The sequence below is a fragment of the Echinops telfairi genome, unplaced genomic scaffold (assembly GCF_000313985.2).
Source record: "Echinops telfairi isolate 266 unplaced genomic scaffold, ASM31398v2 ScPeMD7_70;HRSCAF=299, whole genome shotgun sequence".
NCBI classification, from domain to species: Eukaryota; Metazoa; Chordata; class Mammalia; order Afrosoricida; family Tenrecidae; genus Echinops; species Echinops telfairi.
In genome coordinates, this window is record NW_022103968.1 from 40,518,502 (window position 1) to 40,544,464 (window position 25,963).

General features: G+C 35.4%; 1 protein-coding gene across 1 annotated transcript in view; it reads right to left on the reverse strand.

Moving 5' to 3' along the window:
• Positions 1-286: 286 nt before the first annotated feature.
• Positions 287-25,963, reverse strand: part of PTEN (phosphatase and tensin homolog) — a 31,606-nt gene continuing 5,929 nt past the window's right edge. The window contains exons 2-5 of the mRNA XM_045291270.1: positions 18,496-18,637; positions 12,776-12,942; positions 9,377-9,601; positions 287-3,823 (exon numbers count right to left, since the gene is read on the reverse strand). Of these exons, the coding sequence (XP_045147205.1) occupies positions 3,638-3,823; positions 9,377-9,601; positions 12,776-12,942; positions 18,496-18,538 (621 nt within the window). The 5' untranslated portion in view covers positions 18,539-18,637 and the 3' untranslated portion in view covers positions 287-3,637. The remainder of the gene's footprint in view (positions 3,824-9,376; positions 9,602-12,775; positions 12,943-18,495; positions 18,638-25,963) is intronic.

A 25,963-nucleotide genomic window follows, 5' to 3' on the forward strand; every position in this document is an offset into this window, starting at 1 on the left:
AACCTTGGGGGACATTAGAATGTTATTCAATGTGCTAAAGTCAATTTATAAAGAGATGACTAAGGCCCTAACGGTGCTTCTCCGCCACGAGTGAGCAGAACGATAGGCTACTCCCAAGCTGACAAAGGTCCATGCTTGTTTATAATGGTAGGCTTTGGAGGACAGCAGGGAGAAACACAACAACACAACTTACAATAAACCTTAGTCACATTTAGCTGCCATTGTTTAAAATTTCAATGCATTTAAGCAATTATAAATACTCTCATTTAATAAAACACCCACACAATGACAAGAATGAGACTTTAATCAGTTTTAAGTGGCGTTTATAACACTAAGAGATAAAGGGTTGTTAACAAACACAATAACAAATGGACATCTGATTGGTATGAGGCATTATCCTGTACACATCATATTGTTGGGGGGTTTTTTTGTTTTTGTTTTTTTTGTTGTTTTTTGGGGGGTATCCTCAGTGCATAGCATTTACACACAGAGCCACTGCTGCACAGCACAAGATTATCTGAAGAGGCTGAATCAGAGTAAGGCTGTTTAACAGACTGAAATTTTTTAGTATATATAGTCTATATGAGAACAGATTGAAATTTTGAACTGGCAGGGTAGAAGGCAACTCTGCCGCACACTGCAATGAAAGCCCCCACTTTAGTGCACAGTTCCACCCCTTCCATCTGCATGCATGACACATTAACAGTATTTAAAGGTAAACGAGGCACTTTGTGGCAACCACAGCCATCGTTATGAACATATTGCACAAATTTTCTAGAACTAAACATGTAACTTGTACCCTACCTTAATTTTTTAAAGCTGAAACATTTGATGCTGCCAGTAAACTCCACTAAATTTTATAACCTGTGCCACAGCAAAGAATGGTGATGCTTTTTACTCAACTACCCTTTAAAAATTATGGCAAAAATGTTCAAGAGGAGCTACAGAGGATTTAGGATGGTACAGGGCCCAATAGTAAGCTTTTTCAAACGGTGATGCCTTCAAGTAACTTCAGACAGATAAGCTGCTGCACATCCAAAAAGTCTAAGAAAACATTCCAGGAACTCGGAGATAACCTACAAAATGCAATTCAGGCTAATTATGAATACTGTCATAAATAAATTTTAATTAGGACTCAAAAACCTTTCAGTCATAGCAATTCTTGTCAAATTCTATGGGGATGGTAACTGAAATAAAGTATAGGAGAGTATGTATAATATATATTTATATATATATAATATATATAATGCCATTTTTCCATTTCCAATGACTACACCATAAAATGTAAGCAAGGCTTCTCAAAAACATTGAAACATTCAAAATCAAAACCCTCATTCAGACCTTCACATTCCAAAGGAAAAATAATAACAGTGCAAAAGCCCATTAGAATGTCATTGTTTATGACCTGGCCCTCAATGTGACGTATTTGAACAATACATGTTTTAATATGCTGTGCCCAAAACTGGAACAAAGAACAGTATTAATGACTATTTTCAAAACAGAATAAATGATTTTCATTTTAGTCAACAATTTTCCATTTTTATATAAGGTGACATAAAAATTTCAATGGTTAGGCCTTAGGAGTAGCTTTTAACTTTACCAGCTAAAGAGCAGTCAACCAATACTCTATATATCAATGTTGAGATACAAATGTGTAAATCCTAAGAATTTTGTTAAAAATTTAAAAATTTTATTTCTTGAGAGAAACTGATGAGGTATGGTAAATATGTCAACATTACGCACTAAGAATATTTTAGATGAAATTCTGCCTAATCTATTTACCATTAAACTTGATAGATGCTGCTCTAGTAAATCCTATGCAATATGTATTTGTAAATTAACTAGGTCAGACCACAGCTAGTGAACAATTTCAGCACCAATAAATTATTGGGATTTTACACCATCGAGACATATTGGTTGAATATCCAAATGTGCCACGGTATAATTTGAAAGACACCAAATTTGAAAGGGGGGGGATGGGTCAAGGCTGGGGGAGGGGTGTTCCTTTTTAAGAGTATCTTCACATTAGCTTTACAAAAGTAGTTGTATTCTGCTTAAAATCATAAGCAGTCTGGGCATATAAAATATATGATATTTAAATAGTGAAATTAAAGCCCTAGTCCCAATGCTAGCACTATGAAGAAATGATCCAACACTGCGTGTTCTTTAAAAAAAAATCTATTATTTCAACAGCGAATTGATAAAGCGTATCTGGGGCAATTTCTACTGAAAAAAATAAATGCCTTATATTTGTGCAATGCTGAAAATTTACTGCAGCTGTAATTTCCTTTTTAACACAAATAATGTCCTTTTTAAAACATAAACATCGTAAGTATTAAGCATTCAGTATTCAAGTAAAATTCCCTAACAGTTAATGACATTTAAAAAAAAATGTGCAAAACTGCAAAACTCATTGTAATAGAATGTGTAAGGTCAAAGGGTGAAACAGCTGACAGCTACTGGATTGAATAAGTGCATCATAAATCTTTTAAGAAAACAAAACAAAAAAACGCTTACTGTAGAATGTCAAATTGAAATTTCCTGTGCAGCATTATAAACTATTTTATATTTAATGAGAACAAAGAAGCTTGCAGGCAGCACATGAAGCATCCACAGCAGGTATATGATTGAAAACTAATAAAATAAGTGTTAAGTTGTTGACTGATGTAGGTATACTAATAGCATCTGACTTTTAGCACTGGCCTTGGTTACACAGGAGATGGAGCAGTCATTACAATTGAGAAAATATATTTAATAAATCATTGTCAATTTTTATAATGTTTCAAGCCCATTCTTGGTTGATAGCCTCCACATTTATATGGTTAAGTCATTGTTGCTGTGTTTCTTATTTAGGACAACATTATTTTTATATCCCTTCATTTGTGGATTCTTAAGATGTTGCAAAAGGTTCATTCCTGTACCCCAATACAAATTCACTCCCTCTAGCTGCCTTTTCTAGCACCAATATGCTTAAAAAAATAAAAATAAAATGCACAAACAACAAGCAGTGACAGCGGCCAATTCCTCAAACGTCCAGATTAATAACTGTAGCATGCTAAAGAAAGGTGCATGTAAATAGCTGGAGATGGTATATGGTCCAGAATCCAGCATAAAATATATTCCTTTCTGAGCATTCCCTCCATCCCCCTAACCCAAATACATGCATTAGAATGTAGCAAAACTTCTCTTAGCCAACTGCAAACTTATCTGTTGCCACAAGTGCAAAGGGGTAGGATGTGAACCTATGTATCACAAAGAGCTCTTTAGCCACTTTAGTTGGTGACAGAACACACAAGGAATAATTCCTACGTATACACATCAGTCTGTCTCCATTTTTTATAAAATTGGAACAAATGGGAAAGTGCCATCTTTATTTATCCTAATTGAATTTTAAATGTCTTTTTGACACAAAAAGGTATATACATGACACAGCTACACAATCTTTTTTTCAACTGGACAACAAGTGTCAAAACCCTGTGGATGTATAGGGTAAAACAAGATTGGTCAGGAAAAGAGAATTGTTCCTATAAACTGGTAATCTGTTACATGTCCTATTGCCATTAAAAAAAAAGTCCATTTTCAGTTTATTAAAGTTTGTTTTTTATGGTGTTTTATCCCTCCTGATTAAAAAAAAAAATCAGACTTTTGTAATTTGTGTATGCTGATCCTCATCGAAAGGCTCATTCTCTGGATCAGAGTCAGTGGTGTCAGAATATCTGTAATGATCAGGTTCATTGTCACTGACATCTGGCGTTACAGAAGTTGAACTGCTAGCTTCCGGGTTTGATGGCTCCTCTACTGTTTTTGTGAAGTACAGCTTCACCTTGAACACAAAACAAAACAGAAAAGGTAAAATGAAAAATCTGCCAAATCTTAAATTTCTTAGAAAAGTAAACACATTTTAACAGATTCCTTCTTAAGGACTAAAACAAACATGACCTTTGAAAGGCAACTGGGTTTTAAGTGACCCTCTTTAAATTAAAATCCCCTATATTTTCTTCCTTGTTATATACTGAGTCAATAACTGACATTTTAATGTACTGTTTTCAAAATAAACAAGCCACAACCACTATCTAAATAATTCTATCAAAGTAAACGGGGACTGAAGATCATTAGTAGCTCACATAATACAATTGTTCAGTAAAAAATTCAATTTACAAATGGTTAAGATCTGGGATTGTTTCACCAGAAACTCAATATGCTTCCTGAAACAAATGATTCTGTACAAATACTGACCAACAAGGACTTTTAGGATCCCATTAGCCTTAAAAACTTCGCCTAAAGGAAGAGAGGGAAGTTATCGCACAGTGGCCTCAACAGCAGCTCAAGGACTTTCCATACGCACCTGGGGGGGGGGGGGGGGGGGGCTGTTGCTGTTGCTGGGCCCTCAAGTTGGTTCCGAACTCAGTGACCAGAAATGAAAAATAAAATACTGCCCAGTCTAGTGCGATCCACATAATAGTTGTTATGTTTTAGCCTCTTGTTGCAACCACTGCCACTCCATCTTCATGTATGAAGACCTGCCTGGTCTTTCATCATTAGCTGATGCATCAAATCTATTCGTGAGATGACCTCTAAATCCAGGTGGGATATATGCAAGGTAGAACATTGCTATCATGGGCTTGTAACTACAACTTGCATATGAGTCTGTTGCACAATTGGCCCTTGGCTTATTTTGACTGGTAATGGAGCTTCTCCGTCCTCTCATTCCAAAGATGTAGTTAATTTGACTCTTGTGTATATTACATGACATAAGGTCCAAGTGTATGGCTGTCATTTATTTGAGATGAGAAAGTGATTGGTCTTGTAAAATTCTATCATGTGCTATCTACCTTCATGTATGTCATCTCAATCATAGTTTTCATCTACTTATCCCGTTTCCAACATTTATATTTGAATCCTAGCTAGTATTTATCAATGCATTTTGATCATATGCTTGATCAAATTCAGCCTGCACTGGTCAATAAGGAGATGCAAGTCAGAAGCACAATTAGATCCCACCTCATTCAAACTAGATGCCTTATTCATTGTTGGTAAGAATGCAAAACAGTACGCTGTTGCAGGAGTTTGGTTGTTTCTTAGCAAAAAACCAGAAAGCAACACACTATATGACCCAGCAATTCCAAACCTAGGTACATAACCTAACGAAGGAGAAGCAGGAATGCAAACAGCTATCTGCACACCAGAGTTCACTGCAGCATTGTTTTACACAGCTGAGAGTGAAAAGTAACCTAAACATCCATCAGAAGAACAAACGAAATACAGTAAGATATTATTCAAGCATGAAGAAAATAGTCCTAATACGTGTTATAACATGGGTGAACCTTGGAAAACATATTGAGTGAAATCAGTCCATCACAGAGGACAAATACGATGTAATCTCACTTATGTAAAGTGGGCAAAAGCTTATTAATGGTTTTCAGGGAGGAAAGGGGAGATGGGGAGTCATTGCTTAGGAGGTACTGAATGATATTTGTAGGAAAACAGTTTGGAAAAGAATAGTGGTATGGTTATACAGCATAATCAGTGTCTCTGAATTACATACATAAAAAGTATTAAACTATTTTTCCAAATATTTCAACAGAAATGCTTCTTATATTTACATACATATTTTCTCATATTTATACAAATATTTTCATAGGCCATTTTAATAACAATAGAAAATGTTTTTTAAAATTAAGAGTCTGTGGCTCATGCAAACACAGAGATAGAGAAAAGTAATAAAACCCTTGAATTCTACGTAATTTCTAATAACTTAAAAGAACTTTAAGTTCTAAATGCATCTAGTAGTACATCTATTTTCATTTACAATGAATTAGTCTCTGTTTCATTATTTTAATATTGTTACCAGCTGCCATCAATTCTATTCCAGTTTCTGATACTCCTACCTGTGCCAGAGTGGAACTGTGATGGATAGGGTATACAATGGCTAACTTCTTAACATTTAATTTAGACCACCAGGTTCTATGTTACAAGGTAACCCATGGGTGGATTTCACCTCTAACCTTTTGGTTAACACTAGCTCTGCACCACACACAGACTGTTCTTTTAATTAGAAGCTATAGCTATAAAAACGCTATGAAGCAAGAGAATGGGCAGGAGGAGGGCACGATGAAGAGTTTGTGGGGGAGGGGCTGGTAAGTCAAGCAAAAGGAGGAGGAGGACAGACAGGGATGGGAAGGAGGGGAGTGGCAAACAACCATTTGGAAATGTTTATACATCAAATGCTTTTATCCTATGGATATCTTGTGTACAAATTAAAAATATACACAGACTTCACCCCCCAAAACCAAACTGCCATTCAATCAGTGCCGACTTACAGTGAGTGACTCCAGGACTCGGGTAGAACTGCCCCGTAAGTTCTGCTTAAGGCAGTTTAGATTTGCCTTTCTTTTGAGGAGGGGCTGCCCTTTTAGGATCGCAGCTCAAAGCGCTAACCACAACACCATCACAAACAAACAACAAAATGAAACAAACTAAATTGACTCTAAGACTTCAAAAGAGGAAATAGAACTTTCAGAAGAAATGAAAAGGCAGGAAAGGTGTTTTAGAGAAGATGAAATTGAAGACGAAACAGGAAACGAGGTATATAAAGGCCAGGGGAAAGGCCGGGGAGTAGAGAGGTACGTGGCAAAGCAAGCATTTCGGAAGCTCGATAGGAAGACCAGTATGAGTGAAGCTCAAGAAGCAAGGAAAGAATGTGGTGGAGTTGACATAGAAGATCAACTTGTGCTCAATTATACATATCCTTGTAGGTCAAGGCAAAAAACCACAAGGACTTTACTAACTGTACACAGGTATGACACACAATCAAATCTACTCTTGAGGGCAATGTTGGGCGTAGTGTCTGGAGTCTTAAAAACTTTAGAGCGGCCATTAAGATTCAACTCATCTGGAGCAAAAGAGAGTGCAAGAAATCCAAGACCCAACAATGAAGCAAGTATACAGGGCTAATAGGCTACATGAACCACAACTTCATCTATCCTCACACCAGAAGAACTAGACAAGAATCCAGTTCACACTACTGACCCATCTGATCAGGGCCTCAATAGATGGATTCTGACAGAACAAGAGAAAAGAGAAAATAGTAAAAAATTGCTCTAAAACAAAACTGAAAAGGTGGGAGAAGGGGAAGGAAACTACGGCACTGAAAACAGTACAATCAGCCGGAATGTGAATGATGATATATTGTGAAAACTGTGACCCACTGAATCGTTTCTGTAGAAAACTGTTAAATTAGGACCTAATCTGAATAAATTTCCCCCTAGACACAATGAAATAATGTTTATATTTTTTTCAAAGGAAAGACTTATCAAGTATACAGGGCGCAAGCACCAAGATAGCCATGAGCCCAAAGAGAGACCTTAACAAATTTAAAGAAATACTCCAATAGTCTTAACCCCTTGAGGGGGTTGGGGGAGCAAACAATGTATGCAGGAATGGGCAGGGAGCACTAGAACTGATTGTGATTACACAACTCATTTAAAAAAATTTAACTATGGGGGGAAAAAAAAGAGAAAATGTTCTAAAATTGACTGGGGTAATGATTGTATAATTCTCCTTGATATGGCTGAACTACTGAATTATATGATAGGTGGATTATGTGCCAATAAAACTAAAAAAAGAAAAAGATTAAGTGAATATAAGGGAGAGGGCAGGGATGACTAATGGCATCAGAACCACCAGATCTAAAATAAAGAGAATGTTTTGAAGCATTATGAAAAATATGGACAATATCACTGAACTATAGATGTAAATTCTTACACTAAAAATAAAGACATAGGATGAGCCCTATAGGACCAGTGGTGTGAGTGGCAAAACAGGGAGGGTAAAGGGAGAATGGGTAGGGAAGAGGGAACCGATTACATGGAACTGTGGGTGACCTCCTCCCTGGGGGACAGACAACCGAGAAGTGGGTGAAGGGAGACGTCGGACAGGGCAAGATATTACAAAATAGCCATTTATAAACTATCAAGGGCTCATGAGGGACGGGGGAGCGGGGAGGGAGGGGAAAAATGAGGATCTAATGTCGGGGGTTTAAGTGGAGAGAAAATGTTTTGAGAAACGATGTACAAATGCGCTTTACACAATTGATGTGTGTATGGATTGGGATAACAGTTGTATGAGCCCCTAATAAAATGTTAAAAAAAAAAAAGACATAAAAATCAGTGCGCTATAAGCTATCATATTGGGAAGCTAGAGAAAAAAAGAGAAAATCCTAAGTGGGAAGAGAAATTACTAAAATTTACCAGATAAAGGGGGAGAAAAAAGCCAAGAAAATAAAAATCTAGTTACTTGAATAAAAAACATCAAATCTCAATGCCAAGGAGTCACTTTTGACTCATATCAACCTTGTAGGGTTTTAAGGCTGGAAAACCTTCCAGGAGTGAACAGCCTCAGCTTCCTCCTGACGATCTGAAGGAACGACCCAGTCAAATACTTACCCTGACATTTGCCACCATAGCGCCCTGGGTACCTGAAGAGGTCAACAAAACTGATACTACCCCCAGCTCAGAAATTCCAGGCTGGTTCAACATTCAAAAATCAATTCATGTACACTCAATAATATGTGCATGAATTGTTGAATGGGAACCTAAAATGTTGTGTTAACTTTTACCAATAACACATTATATATATATATCAATAAATGTAATTTACGATACTGTCAGAGTGAAAAAGAAACAGATGATCACATCACTTACTGGGTGGACTAGGCAAAATCTAATCAAGTCAACTCATGACAAAAGACTCAACAAATTAGGGATGGGGACTTTCTTAACCAAATACAGACTGAAACCACAGGAATTACTGGTGGCACTGTGAGTTAGCCACTGGGCTGTTAAGTGCAAGATGAGTAGTTCAAACCAACCTCCACCTTACGGAAGGAATCAGAATGTCTGCTTTATAGTCATCATTGACTCAATGGCAGTGAGTTTGGTTGGGGTTTTTGCATATATATTTTAATGGGGGGCAGGGAAGAAGGTGATTACGCTAGGGAATTGAGAGTGAACTGGAGGGGGAGACAAGAGAAGGGAAAACATTCCACATGAATAATTCCCCAAAGACAGTGTACCTTTCAATGCTTTCTACATTCCCATCTCAGATTTCACTCACTGATTAATCCTCCTCCTACCATACTCGTTTTTTTTCTCTACACAAACATTTTGATATTTAATAAGACATTTAAAAGTTATTGTTGTATACTTTGCTTCTAAATAGTACATTATCATTACTATAAATAGTACATTATTATTTGTTCTAGTAGGTCCTATGTAATATGTTTTTGCAAATTAATTAGGTCAGACCATAGCTATAGACCTATAATAAAACATACATACACACATACAGTTACCAACGCCCCCAAATGTTAACTGACCTTAAAATTTGGAGAAAAGTATCGGTTTGCCTTGTCTTTATTTGCCTTGTCAAGATCATTTTTTGTTAAAGTAAGTACTAGATATTCCTTGTCATTATCTGCACGCTCTATACTGCAAATACTATCAATTTCTTGATCACATACACTTCCATTTTCTACTTTTTCTGAGGTTTCCTCTGGTCCTGGTATGAAAAACGTATTTACCCAAAAGTGAAACATTTTGTCCTAGAAGAAAAAAAATGAAGATAAATGAATATCCAATAGGTCAAGAAAAGAAACAAATTCCTATTTGATATTATTAACAAAGGTAAACACAGACTAGTACTTGTCAATTTGTCAAGCTACCTGTTGTATCGCTGTTCATTTATAATTTTTTATTTTAATTTTAGACAAAATAATAATCCCAAAGGTTCTAAGGAAACTTTTGTCTCAAACCTTAAATAAAATAGCTCTTTACTAGCTTTAAAAGTGTTTAAGTTTACATGTGTTCAACAAGCTATTCCAAGACATTAAAAGTTCCTGGAAGTTCAATGTAACTTTTTGATAAATAATTAAAGCACCGCCAATATTTTAACTTCTACAGCAATACAACATAAAGGGCTACAATTTTTGACATGACTATGTCTGAAAACTTATAAAATATTGCTACAAGGTTATAAATGTTATGAAACACATTAATAAATCGCTTACCAATATAAGGTCTTACTAATCAAGAACTACAGTAGAAGCTTATTACTTAAGGCCTTTCTTTAAATAACTTTAATTTAAAATACATTAGCTAAAAAAAAATAAAATAAAATACATTAGCTAAATTATTCATTTAGTAACCACACACAAGGTGCTTCAAAATTTATATTATCTTTTAATCCTTTTTCCCTAAACTTTTGAAGCTCTCTCTTATTAAGAGAAGAAATTAAGCTAATTTGCTAATTCCTAAAAATGTCTATTCAATGAATCTAATAATTACACCAAAATTCTTGTTTGTATAAACCAAAGCAAACATGTACAAAGGCATAATTTCCCATAAATTCTCAACTTAAGTATTCAAAAATATCAGAAATATTTAACATCACGCTCCTGGAATGCGTGACAGCCACAGGAAACCCACAGGGCAGTTCTCCCCTGGGAGTTCTCCCCTGTCCTCTAGCGTTGCTATCAAAAGGAACGAACCCAACGGCAGTGAGTGGTTGAGTGTTTTGGTTTTCTGTTTTAGTTCATTGTGTTTGTGCTAACGTAATGTACAGATGCTCCCCACGGGCACTGGGTCAATTCCAACTCATAGTGACTCTGGGTAGGATAGAGGAGACATGTTCCTTTAGGTTTCAGAAACTGTAAATCCTTACAGGAAAAACCAAACTCATCTTTGTCCATGGAACAGCCGGGAAGTTTAAATCATCAACCTTAAGGTTAGCAGCACAACACTTGTGCCACAAGAACTCTATACATATATGTCTGCATGTATACACACACACACACACGTATACTAAAAAGTAATAATGGTAGAAAATAACCCTGTAATGTTAAAATATTAATACAAATGCTTATTTTATTAGCAAAGAATATACATTTTTGCATGCCATAGCCTTCTGACAAGGGGAAAAATATATTACTTATTTTAATTTTAATATACACTAGCGCCTCCTGGGTCCTCAAGAACTGTTTTTCAAGGTTATTGACATATAACTTTAGTTTTTAATGATACTTGGGAAATAGGTTTCTGTGAAAAGATTTTCATGATTTTGATTCCTTTTATTTTGGGTAAAAGAAATGACAATTCTTCCAATTAATAAAAAGTCGACATTAAAATCTGTGCAGTAAGTGCACCTTATTTTCTTACAAAAGAAAATGAAAAGGCTAGGAAAGTTAAATCAGCTCTATTATGAGGCATATCTAAGCTCAAGATTGATAGTTTGACAGCTATCTAGTATGTATAAGACGGTAAAAAGCACACAAACGTTCTGTTTTTCACTCTGATCTAAAAAGCCGACCCCTAGGTTCATCTTAAATGTTCATATTTAAAATTTTAAGCCAAAGTAGTTTGCTTTAAAAGGAGCTCTTATATTCTCTAAATATAGCTCAGTAATATGCAAACTTCATTAATTTCCTAAACCTGCATATTTAAATATAGGCTGCCTCCAAGTGCTCCTGGATCTTAAAAAATTCCTTAAGTAAACCAGAGCAGGTACCAGAGCGGGTCTATACAGTTCTGAGTTAACCTTACTTTAGTGTAGAAAATGCCTTAAGAGTGCATGTGTAGCAAGCGAAGAGGACAATTACTGTGATGAAGAATCTGTTGTGAATAGGAGTTGGCGGATCTTTTTAAAGTAAAGGCAAATTTAATATTAAAAAGGCAAGGAAGAGTTGTCCATAAATCAGACATTCATAACTCTGAGGCTACTTGTATGCCACATTTTCTGGTTCTTTATTACTTCCTCTTTATACATAATTTTCTCCTAAACCAAAGACCCTAAAACTTAAGAAACTTGGGGAAAACTCCAAAGTCAAACTCATTGCCATTGAGTCAGTTTTAACTTACAGAATACTGGTGGCATAAGACGGCACAGTGGTTATTTGTTGGGCTGTCAACCACATGGTCCACAGTTCAAAGCCAACAGCCACTCAGAAGGAGAAACATGAGGTTTCTACCCTTACAGAGCTACGGTCTCAGAAACCCACAGGGGCAATTCTACTCTGCTCTATGATAAGGGGAAGCTAAACATAAAATAGCAACCCTGGTGGTGTAGTGCTTATGCTATGCTGCAATCCCCATGCTCAACAGTTTGAAACTACCAGCAGGGCTTTCTAATCCTATAAACAGCTAGTCTCGGAAACCCATGGGGGCAAGGGGGGGGTGGTGGTGGTGGTGGTGTCCGCTATCAATCAGTATTCACTCGACGGCAGTTGAATTTGGTTTGAAATTTAAAATAACCTAGTCTCAAGAAACAATGAGCCAAAATGGGGGGAAAAGATCATGGAACAGATTTTATTTTAACCTGTAGATTTTCTTTTAGAAAAAAGACGTGGTTCCATACTTGCTGCTTCTCAGTTAACTAATTATACTTCCTAAGAGGACTGTAACTAGTTGAACGGTGTTTGTATGCTCGCTTTAATATTTCTATAAAATTTGTGTAAGACAATTTAAAGAAAATTCATTACAAATTACAAAGCCATATGGTTTTTCATCCGTCAGAATTATTTACTATTAGAATGTTTCAACCTTGTCACAGTAAGCAAGACATCTGCAGAAATAATCGTTTAAACTATAATTCATTAAATACCAGTCAAAAAATAAATCTTATAATATCTTCTTACCTAAGACTTCTAAGTAAAAAATCTAAGGGGCTCTGAGAAGTATGGTAGTTTCAGATATTTTTTTTAAAAGAAAAGTAAAATGCAAACCTTTTTTAGCATCTTGTTCTGCTTGTGGAAGAACTCTACTTTGATGTCCCCACATACAGGCAATGGCTGAGGGAATTCAAAGTACATGAACTTGTCTTCTCGCCGAGTGGGTCCTGAAGTGGAGGAGTATATCTTCACCTTTAGCTGGCAGACCACAAACTGCGGATCTGCATGGTGAAATACATACTAACATCATTTCACAGGAAATGCCACTAGGTGCCAAACGATTGACCAATATTGGGAACATATACAAAATAGTTTGCTTTTGAAGCCTATACTTGATTTAAAACATACCATATATACTCATGCATAAGCTGAGTTTCTCAGCACGTTTTTCATGCAGTTTCTGTGGTAAAATTAGGTGCCTCGCTGATATTCGGATCAGCTTATACTTGGGTATATACGGGGCACCAAAACAACACAGACTGCCACTGAAGTCGAGACCAACTCATACAAGTGGATATTAATTTGGCCAAAAAGTATAATCAATTCAGCATTTTCGCTAGCTTGAGCTCTGCTATTGGGATGAAAGTTGTTTCCTATTTTATAAATAAAGGTAATTCCCAAGATTAAACTTCTAGCAGTATAATGATAATACATTAACATAAAAATGATACTTAAATTCCTAATATAAACAAAGCATTTAAATGCCAAGTCTTTTATAAACTATATAAAAGGTATACAGCTACAGTCTTTTAAAATTTATACTAAAACTTTATATGGATACTTGTTACAGCAACTTAAAATTTCTACCATGTAACAAAAATCACAAAATATAGGTAATATATGTCCACAATATAACCTATAGTAATTCTAAATAAATTCCATAAAACCAAATCTAAATATTTATAAAACAGTAAACCAAAATCAAGCCAACTGCTATGGAATCAATTCAACATTACAGGTACCTATGTGTGTCAGAGTAGAACTGTGCCCCATAGGCTTGTCAAAGGCTAGTTACTAAGAGGACCTTTCTTTGAATGCACCTCTGGGGGGACAAATGCTACTCTGTTAACAGCTATGCTGCCTATATCCCATGTCTTCGTTAAAATAATTTATAAGCTATGGCACCTCTAAAACTCATACTTGAATGAATGACATGTTTGTCTAGAGGAGACAACCTTTTCTAGAGGCTGCTGGTCAATATGCAAAGTGTATTTAACCAGTACTCTGTATGAAGTATCTGATGTCAGTATTACAAAATATATCTTTTCAAAAGAGGAAAATGAAATCAGAAGATATAATATCTAGGGATTCATGCAATTTTCATTTGAATTTCTGAAAGCATGAAGAAATTGCTCCTGTTTGTTGTTTATAATTTATATTTAGTATTTGTTCATGTATCTCCTATCTAATTTTAAACCAATATATGCAGACATATAAACATTTTGTCTAATAGATAGCACATATGTACTTATCAATATTTATACACATAAAAATATACTTTCCTGTTCAATTTCTTATGAAATATTTCACCATACTTTTAGTATTATTAGTGCTAGAAATTCAACTAAAAGGGGATGTAGAAGGGAACTTCAAAAAGGTCTTGGGAAAATGGAGTTAAAGACAAAAAAAAAAAAAAAGCTTTATTTCTCAATATAAGCTCATTAGGCCATCCCTACAGGTCCTGAGAATTTAATCACACCAATGCAGTCATTTCTACATTATTAACCGAAGAAAAATGGGTTTCCTTTAAGAAAATTTTTAGGTTTAGGTAACAAAAGGAAATCAGAAGTTGCTAAAATTGGATTGTCAAGTGGCTATCTAATGTCCCACTGGACATCTTGCAAAACGCCCGTTTGGTAAAGGGAATGAGCAGGAGCACTGCTCTGGTAGAAGACTCTCGGGTCTTTCTGGCAATTTTCCTGGGCAATTTTCTGCTAAAACATTGGCTAACTTTCTCAAAACACTCTTATCATAAGGAGATGCTATCATTCTGTGGACCTCCAGAAAAACAATAAGCAAAATGCCTTGAGCACTCCAAAAAGGAAAACACAGAAGCTGTAACCTTCGGTCTTTATTGGTCTGTCTTTGCTTTTGCTAAACGACATCTACATCTCGGTAGCCAACGTTTTGGTTGTGCTTTAGCGAAAGCAATGGTTTGGTTCTCAACCTGTGGGTCGTGACCCCTTTGGGGTTTGAACGACCCTTCCAAAGGGGTTGCCTGATTCATAACAGTAGCAAAATTATAGTTATGAAGTAGTAACAAAAATAATTTTATGGTTGTGGGATCACCACAGCATGGGGATCTGTATTAAAGGTTCAAGGCATTAGCAAGGTTGAGAAGCACTGATCTAAAGGTTCACACTGGTAAAACCATGCTTCATCTCCTGCTACAATTATTCCAAGAGATTATTCATTATCTTGACCCCACTTATTTAAGATGTCCATCAAAAGCATTACTCTCATCTGCAGCTCATCTGGGTACAATTTTGGTACCCATGGGGTAAAATGCTTACTCAACTTTAATTTTTCATAAGAACTGTGTAAGCCGAACCACTTGAAATGTCTATGGTGTTGGCTGTTGGTTCCTGGGTCTTCTTCAACTAGAAAATTGTTTTCTTGAAAATAGATGAGAGTGGTCTGTCCCTGTGTGCTTCATCTGGATCATCATCTTGTTTTTTCTTAAAACCAATTATTTCTTTGGGGCACTGTCCCGATAAACTCTTTGGAAAGCATAAATGATTTCACCATTCTTCTACCCAGTTTTCACCATGAATTTGATGTTTGGTCTTACTTCAATTTTAACAGAATTCATGGTATTTTCAGTAAATACTTACTGGTATATCTATATAATATCTAAAGCTGTACCACCAGTAGCATATTTTATTTTTAAAACATGTGGTTATTCTAACATGGATTTGAGACATCATGAGAAAGTGTCATCTCCCAAAGGGGAAACGTTAAACCAACACTCTGTCAATAAATTTCACTTCCTTGATTAAAGTATAATGAGCCATTTCATAAAGCTTTATGTGATACTGAAACTTTTACTGGGAACTGTAGTTTGAAGAAGCAAAAAAAAAAAAAAAAGGGTACGTTTTTAAAGCTGAAATACAATTAACCAAAATGAAAATATCTTGTAATCTTATTAATTCAAATTCTATTAACTCAGAATCTGACAATACTGCTTTTAGAAACTTAACAAGTAAATTAACAATATATGTTAAATTTCAGTTAAAACTACATGGGGCTTTAGAAAGTTAGTGGGGAAAATGGAATAAAAAAGATAATGGGAGTCCATCCGTCCCCCCGGCCCCCGCCCCCACCTGAACCTTGTGAAACCCTGTCTTTATCCCGAAGCTTCCTGAAATACCAGGTGGTACAGTGGTCATGCATTAGGCTGACTTGGGGCTGTAAATGAAGAAGTTCGAAACCAACAGGCATTCTGAGGGAGAAAGACATAGCGTTCTTCTTTGGTGATGGGTTACCGTCTCAGAAACTCACAGGGCAGTTCTACCCTGTCCTTTAAGGTGGCTGTAAGTTGGCATCAACTCAATGGCACTGAGTTTTTCTTTGTTTCTCTCACCTAAAAACTAAATTCTTCCAAGTATTAATCGAAGAGTTTCATCTGAACAGATCACCTTTACTTGATTTAAAACTAAAAGAATCCATTTCTCCAAGTTTCTGTTAGATCCACTTTTTTTCCTCCTATTTCTACTAGTATTTCACCTGACCAGAGCCCAAATTTTGACAAAATCTTCAAGTATGAATGTCAAAAGAAAAACTAACCAAATCCCCAGGCGATTGCCCTACCACATTTAGCTTCATCCAAGTCATGCAACTGGTTTCCTTTTCACGATTTTCTCACACCTCTTGAACCACTTTTTACACAACAGTCCTTAAAACATGGCCTGAGACACTAGGAGATTGACATTAGAGTGCTTAGCAAAATGAAGTTCAATAACACAGAATCCTCTAAGTGTCAGGCACAGTCCACTCTTACTCTACTGTCCGTAACTACTTTTCTTGTGCAGCTTATTTCCTTCTGCTGTGCTTCAATTCAAGCTATTTCCTATTGTCGCTAACACTTCCTCCAGTTTTAATGCCAATCTAAATTGTATGCTTTCTCCAATGTTCAACAAAGGCCTGGACTTCCTTCATGATCATTTGACAACCTTTTAGTTTTTCTGAATATAATGTTTATAATTTATACATACAAGATCCCACTTACTACAAGTTACTTGTTTTATGACACAGCTTCAGTAGATGTATTAAATCAGTGTATAAACTGAAAAATGATTAAAGATTTAAGTAGTCAGTAATGTTAAGACTAAAAATTTAAATGCATTGCTGAGAGAACAATTTAAAAAAGTTTTAAAGGTAGGCAGGTAAGGTAGAAGTCATCTAGACTTTGGCTAGAGAGACAAAAGTGAATAAGTAACAATTCCCTTACTTATTATCTCCCCTAAAAAGCTTTCCTTTGACATGCTGACATTTATACCACAGGCAAATCATAGGATTTTTTCCCCTTCCTTTATCTCTCTCAACTCTGTTAAGTTCCCATGTCAATCATCTCCAAGAGACCTGTGAAATACCCTCAACAGTTTTTTAAATGGGTACTGATATGACGAAAGCATATGGCTACTTAAAAGCCTTTAACATTCTATATTCATGTATCTGTGGTCTGACAGTATTGCTCAAAGAATACAGGAAAGCAATAATGAAGCAGATGACACATACCTGGTGAAGATAAACGATATCAAGAAATTAGCTTTCTAGGTTATACATTAATTTCGTGTTAAAAATTTTTATTACATAAAATACCCTCAAGAAGCAAAATTTAACTACAAACAAACTTGCAAAATATCACTAAAATATTATTAGAGGCATTGGAAAAAAGTTACCTGAAAACTATAAAAATTGTACTCTAAAACTGTATACTTCTTAAACATCAAAATATGATCATTTCCAATCAACATTATAAAACTCAAAGAAGAAAATGGTGTTTTACAAAACTAAGTAATAGTTCTTTTTAAAATCCTCCCTTCACTAACTATATTTCAGGTTCAAGTTAGGCTTACTATCAGTCTAGCCAGCGGCTCTAGCGCAGAACAGTAGAGAAACCGAATGATCAGGATGACAGAGTGCGCTAAGTGAGGTTGAGAGAGAAACAACTAGAGGCAGTCATCAATAACATGACCACTAGTGTAAGTCCTAGTTAGTACTTTCCCAGAAAATTTCTTATTTTAAAATATCTTCATCTTATTGATAAGCAAATAGACAGGCCCAGTGTATGGGTCTCCAGTATATGATGATAGATGGAGGACTGAAGTTCTCACCTAAATCCAGGCTCATCTTCCCTAGGTACATTTCCATTTGCCACAATGTCTCATTGTTTTTTCCTTTCCTTATTGTCCTTGTCACCATTACTACCAATATCAAGTCTTCCCTGCCCTAATACCAGAACTGCTACTTTTACACTAGACTGCTGATCAAATCAAGTTTTTAGTTACCTCACTGAATTTTAGACTACATTCAGTAGTGGTAGCATACAACATTTCAAAGACATAAGTTGGAATAAACTTGATGAGAGTGAATGAGTAAGACTCTTATCCCAGTATGTTGATCACTTGAGCTAAATAATCAATTCAGACACTTCAGAAATGTACTCGTTTATAAATTTACAACGTGGTATAAGTTTAAAATGAATTTTAAACATGTAGATTGTGTAGAAAAGTGTTCCAACACCTAGAAGGACAAGAATTGAGAGTACTTACTGCAAGTTCCACCACTGAACATTGGAATAGTTTCAAACATCATCTTGTGAAACAACAGTGCCACTGGTCTGTAATCCAGATGATTCTTTAACAGGTAGCTGTAATAATACACATAGCGCCTCTGACTGGGAATAGTTACTCCCTGGTGAACAGAAAAAAAGAGAGAAGCCAAATTCAAAAGAAGCATTTCCTTAGAGTGATTTATTAGATGGTTGTTTTTATTGGGTTAGGCCCACTAAAGAACATATATACATTAGAAATTTGACTTTATAAGATTAATACTTGCATCTAGCTCAATAAGAGTAAACCACAGCAATATCTATACGAAGGAACAGAATAATTAACTATTCTCCCTTACAATATAATTTTCCTCACATTCCATTTGTTCAACGCTCTGAGCCAAGAACCCAGGAAGCAAAAGCAACTGACTGTACAACCACAGTAACTACCAGAGGCCTCAGCACTAAAGCTGTGCTCTTAACCCTGGGCTCCCATCTGGATTTATGGACCTCCATTATACACAGAAATCCTCACAAGCTTAGTTGCCTGAACTTTCCAGGCATTGTCTGGAAAGAGTGCCATTGCCTTTAAGAGACAAGGATAGACAAAAATAGCAGCAGCATAGAAGTGCTATTTGCCTTCAAGCCCAACAAAAACAATCTGATAGAGGTGTCTCTGTGCTGAATTTCTTTCTTATTAAAAAAAAAATCAAGAAAATACACATATTTTAAAGAACATTTAAGTATTATAAGTGCTGAAAATATACTAAAGTAATATTCAAAAGCTGCATTCCTTTCTTATTTGAAATATTCAAAAGCTGCATTTCTTTCTTATTAAAAAAAATCAAGGCAATACACATATTTTAAAGAACATTTAGGTATTATAAATGCTGAAAATAAAACTAAAGTAATATTCAAAAGCAGAGCTAGTTATCTAAAGAAAAAAAAAATCTATTGTGTACAATACTGCATTCACTAACGATGCTCAATAAGTGAGCTATCAGAGTATTCAATGAGGTTTCTTTTATTGTTGTATAGTGCAACTTCAGAAAAACTCAAGCAAATAATATATTAAGAACCCTAACATTCAAAAGCAATTTTCATGAAACTACATTAAATGAAGCTATACTTAAGAGAAAAAAAATCTGCAAATCTTTTCTCTTTAGTTTAGTACTAGTACCCAGATCTCCTAATGTGTCAAAACTTCTGGCCCTAAGTCCCCATTTTGACCGTAATGAAAAGTATGTGGCACATTTATGTAGCTTTAAAAGGTATACTGGTTGGCAGGTATACAGGTTTTCACTGTACTACTCTTAATATACATATAAACACATATATTTTAACAATATATATATTTATACAGATATATGTGTGTACATATACATACACAGGTTAGAATGATTTCATTACAAACAAAATAAAAATATAACAATACCAAAAAGAGGCATATACATTATTTATATATGTTTAAAATTTTTTCTTTTTTATTATTATTTTCTTTTGATATACTTTAAGTTTGGTTGTAGTACAATGACCAATTACTGTTGGTCAAAACATAAATTCTAACTTCTGCCTTCAGGAAAATGAGGACAATAATACCTACCCTACTTGCCTCACAGGAGGAATCTCAGGGAGACCAAACATCAACTGCAGTTACACAAAACTATTATACAACAACAAATTGGCACACAAATACTAATTAACAGTTTTAGAGGTGTGATATTTAAGGTTAACAACTTTGGAATAGCTTGGATTTTATTTCTATGTATTTTTCTTAAGGTAATATACATTACTTTAAGGAGTTGTTTCAAATATTATCATTAAGTTAAACATTTCCTAATTTAAAAAATAGTTAACTTAGTTTCTTATTATTTAGTACTACCTTAGCAAACAACTTTTCATTCATATTTATTAAGGGGAAAAAAAGAAAAACAGAACTGCTAAATGGGATGAAAGAAACAGATCAAAGATAGTAGAGAAAAGATACTTTTAAACCATGTCAAGTTTGAAGCACATGAATCTATTATTCAGGCAAAATACAGTGAATTCAATTGTAAGTGTATCAGGTGACCAGGCTGTCAGGGGTTAGTGGAAAAACTCTTAAAATTTTATCTTTCTTTCCTATCTTGGTTTAAGTTGGGATTCAATAATCAAAAGACTTCAAAGCTTCAACTTTTCTCAAATAAATGTAGTTAGTAGTACATGTCTAACGTATGTTATTCACTTAGTTAATCCTTACAAAAAGGGCTAAGCAAATATGTAGCAAAAGAATATATGAATCTACTAGTTATCAATAGCAGACAAATAACATGTGAAAATACCAGGTGAACCACATGTCAAGACAAAATTACTAAACCAAAGTACTGATAAAATTCAAAGAAGTATGAAAAAGCATAGTAATTTAATTGCATCTATGATTTTGTTCATATTATGCTAATTTACACTTCTGAATATTTATAATGATCTTATCCAACTATTTGCTTGCAAGAACCTTAAATGCAACATGCTAGTCTAACAGAAAAAACAGAGTTGAAAGGGTCACGCGCCACTGGCCTCAAAAGTATCCTGCAGAAGCTGGAACCTGTGTGTAAGGCAGAAAGCTGCCAGAAGAAAAACTGAAACAAGCGATAAAAAGATGGTTAAAATGGCACCCATCAAAGGCAGAAGACTCGTGAGACCTAGAAACACAGGGCAATTCCATTGAGTTCCGGCTCTCACAGGTCTCACAGTGCAATGATTCACCTTGTCGGCAAGAATTTGAAATGAGTAAAACTTAAAATGAGTAAATTTTCCACATGAAATTGCAATAGAATTAATAATACCATCACATCACATAGTCCTTGTATGAAGATACTGAGAATACATAATCCACATTCTTTATATATTTGTGTTTTTAATATGGCAATGTAATGTGAATATGTAGCTTCTAAAAATTTAAACCTCACTTTACTTCAAATCTTTACTTTATACATATGAAAATATAGAACCATAAAACTTAAAAAAAATAAAAATATTGTATGCTTGCAAATTTTCCATTTTTTCACTTACATGAAAGTTATACTGCTCTATATCTTAGAAAGGTTCAGCTCCACTCTATTAATTCTCTAACTCTCCTTTTCCACTCTAATTGTGAAACAATCCTCTTATTTTTCTGAATAAAACTTTCAACACGTTCTAATTTAAAGTAATTTAGCATTCCTCATTTGGCACCATATTCCTGGCCATCAAGTGAAAAACAATTCTCCACTTGCCTTATGCTCAAAACCAGGAGGTGGGAATCACTCTTGGTGTATCTTCACTGTTCTTCCCACTACTCCTTCCAGCTCTCCTTTCTACTTGACCTATTTGAAACCCACATCATTCAACAACTCTTTCTTCTGGTACATACCTACAAAGTTCTTGACCACAAAGATACCAGCACTCGCTTTATCCCTATTGTATTTTTATGCCGCGCCAGACAACATCCTCAATGAACTCAGCCCCTAAATGAGAACTCTGAGGTCATCCAATATTAACAGCCTTAAAAAGTCCCTTCTCCCAACTTAAACTTCTACACTTGTTATCTTGCAAAGGCTTCTCTTCCTGTCCAATAAAGTTCCACTTTGGCAAGTGCTCTATTCATTGTCTTTCCTGGCATTCACCTTTTATTCTCTACCATTTGTCTTCTTTTAAGAAGAGTTCAGTCAAATCTTATCTCCTACCCAAAACAAGCAAACAATTCAAAGACCAAAAGCCAATACTCTCCCCACATTTTGTAAATCTTTCAAATCATCATTCTCTCTATGTAACAGAAAAGCTCCAGGTAGTCTCTGCTTCTTAAACCATAGGAAGCTAGTTTTAGCTATTAACTATCCACCAAATTTACTAGTTTTCCTGATCCCTCCCCTGATCTTTTTGCAGCATTATAAACTGTTTCCTCCTACCCTTGTTGGCTGTCTCTTCTCTTCTTGCCCCTAAATGTAGGTTTATCACCCAAAAAACTTAAAAATTGACGTGTTACAATCTTAGCTATTTCAATACTTCAATCTCATAAACTTCACAACCCTAAATTTGACTTTAATCCCAACTCGCGAACTAGAATTTCCAACAATTGGCTGAACATTTCTCCCTAAAATCCCAGTAGTACTTAATAAACAACATATCCCAAACCAGAGGCTGTCATATTTTTAAAGGGTCAGCTTCTCGTTCACCATTCTCTCCTCTATGGCATTCACCTTTATTCTCTACCACTGTCGTTTAAGAACACAGTTCAGTCAATCCATATACTTTATCCAAAACAAGTAAACAATTTACTTGGGACCAAAGCCTTTCCTAACACACACAACCACCTCTTACTAAACCCTTACCAAGTTCTTTGCACTATTAGGAAAAAATATAATCTAACACTTACAAAATCATATAAAGTGGGCATTACTGGTGTCCCCACCTAACAGGTGGTATATGGTGTAGTAGTTATATAATCATTTGACAATTTGATAGGATTATGAGTGAAGGGGTGGAGTCTAGCCTGTCAACCAAGTAATAGACAATGAGGCATCATTTGTGGGCATCACAATGTGGGCATGGCCTTCTCCTGAGGATTCTGGGAACTCCTGTATTCCTCCTTGGAGGCAGGAGACACACTCTCTCGCAGCTCACTCTCTGTGACACTACTGAGGAGAAGCCACATGAAGCAACCCTGAGGCAGTCAGAGCTTCAGAAGTGAAGTAACAAAGTGGAGACCCCTGCCAGCTGCCAGCGCTGAGATGCTTACAATGCCCCTGGATCCACAAGACTTCCAACTCACTGGCCTGTGATCTTCCTGCATTCGGCGTCATTGCATGCGTTTTGTTGAGTCAGAAGAGGACTTTATAGATTTGTATCAGACATGTGGGTTAATATTGGACTTATGGACTTGATCTGGACTGGGCTGTAATGTTTTCTCAATAGTCAACTGCTCTTGTATATAAACTCTCACTTATACAAGCATGAGTCTCCCTGGATTTGTTTTTTGGTTAGTCCACTTAGACTAACAATCAGGCCACATATCTGAAAAACAATGAAACTTGGTTTCATGCTAACACTCAAAATCCAGTGCTTCCATGAGGGCTACTAGCCTGCCATCTTCTTCCTGCTAGAGTGAAGGAAACCGAAACCTGAGCAGCAGCAGTGACAGAAATTGGGTGACAAAGAAGAGAAATGAAGGAACCCACTTGTACTATAACAGAAAGGCAGCAGAGGGCAGATACAAGATAAATATATTAGAAAGCATACTATCTGGCACATACACACACAATTCAAGATAAAACAAACCGGAAGGTCATTTGAGGATCTTTGATTCCAATGTTATTCAGTTGCCAAAACTAATTTAAAATGTTAAATGGTTTCCTAGTATCTACCCAAATAAGAATAAGTTCATCACCCACCAATTCAATCACAACATAAAAATACAATTCTCGCCTCTTTTCTCAGTCTTATCTCCCACCTTACTTTTGGGCAAAATGTTTAATTTTCTCCAAACTGTACTGTTTTCTCTTTGTATTATGCTATATTTGTCAGATTACAGCACAAGGATTATGTGAGCAACCACCTGGAAGTTCTACATATTTTCTAACACTTGGACAGGTCTCCAGATTGATAGTCATCATCTAAAATGCAATTCAGATGAGGTACACTTCATAGGAGTCCAGAAGGCAGTTTCATACTTGCATGATCTGTTTGGATTTTGTATCTCATCTTGAACCATTTATAATAGTGTCACAAAAAACTACTTCCTTCCATTAAACTTTTCAAATGTTTTGACACAAGAATTAAATATGATCTTAAATGTCTCCTCTACACTGTAATTGTACATCCTTTCTCCTATTGGACATCTTGTTTTTGCTTTCCATCTTATCCTCCCTTGATTGTCTTAAGATATATTTCATTGGCATTTTCAGACAATTATGTTTACATTACTGTTTTCTAGCTCATTAATTTAACTTTTTCTCTGCAATAATTCCTACCTCCTCATTAATTTCTTAATATTCTCTGATATGAATCTGTGTTTCCCTATTGACCCAAAATTTATTTAGGAAAGTGGTTTTAAATTTCCAATGGTTGATTTATTCTAATTAAGCTGTTATGAATTGTAATCAAGATATGTATCTACATGTTTCTACTTGGAAATGGGAGTTTCTTTGTGGCGTAATGAATTATTAATCTTGGTGTTGTATAGATGACAAAAAACGAGGAATATGTTTTATAGGCTATTTTAAATCACCTTACTCAAATCATTTATATATCCTTTTTATTTGTGCCTTCCTGATCTGGCAATACATGAAGAATGCTAAAAGATTTTTACTACCAATGCTCTTACTGTGTTTTCTTCATATCTTCTAGATTTTACTGAGTAATTTGATGTTAGAGATAACACACACAAATTCCTAATTGCTAAACTTTCATTGTGGAGTATACACTAAGTGGAGTATAGTATAAAATGGTATTTTTTATTTTGTTTGATACAATTTGCTTTAAATGCTACTCTGATTACTAATATCTTGTCCATGTTTTAAAATTTACATTTGCCTGGTGTATCTTTAATCAACCAATTCTGTTTTTAGCCTAAGTTGTTTCATGTGTATCTCCTATAAATGATTAATCTTTTGAGAGGAAAAAGAGACAACCATTAATGTTATATTAGATAGGAGACTTCAAAAAGTTGGTAGAAATTTCCCATTTCCATTCAGTTTTCCCGCAAAATTGTTGAAGCTCCCTTGTACATATTCTTTAGGCCTAGAATACTGCCAGAATACCACCTAAATATTTTAAGGTAATCTCGTGTCTTCATATAATCAAACATGTAACATTTTATTGACATTTTGTACATTAGTACTCTAACTTCTCCAAAATAATTTCATAACGTAGACAGACCTTCTAGTTAAAAATACATTTCTACTTCAGAAAAACTTTCAAGCACAGTTCTAAACTCTAAAAAAAAAAAAATTAGGTGTTTTAACACTTAGTATTTGCTTGAAGTTTGGAAATCTGCATTTTGGACCGACCACAAAACACTTAACAAAGAGAGGAAAGATACAGGCCATAGGAATGGCAATTATAAAAAGAATACTGTAAAACACACTAACCCACTGCTGCTCAGTCAATTCTGACTCACTGCAAGCCTGTGAGAAAGGGTCATCTTTCTCCCTGGGAGTATATGATGGGCTCAAAATTCTGATCTTCTGGTTAGCAGTAGAATGCTTAACCCACTGGACTACCGATGCACATATAGCACCAGTTGTTTTATATTAAAGAAGTCCTGGTGAACCTATCACAAAAGTCTGCAAGGTTAAGAGGCTCCCGTCTAACACCTGTTGCATCGGACAATGATGAGGCTACCTGCTCCCGTAAAAATGGATAGCCTCAGAAACTAACTACAGCAGCTAGAAGTGGAAATCCACTCAATGGCAGTGTAGTTTGGCTTAGTTTAGTATATATTAGCTCCGTGGCAG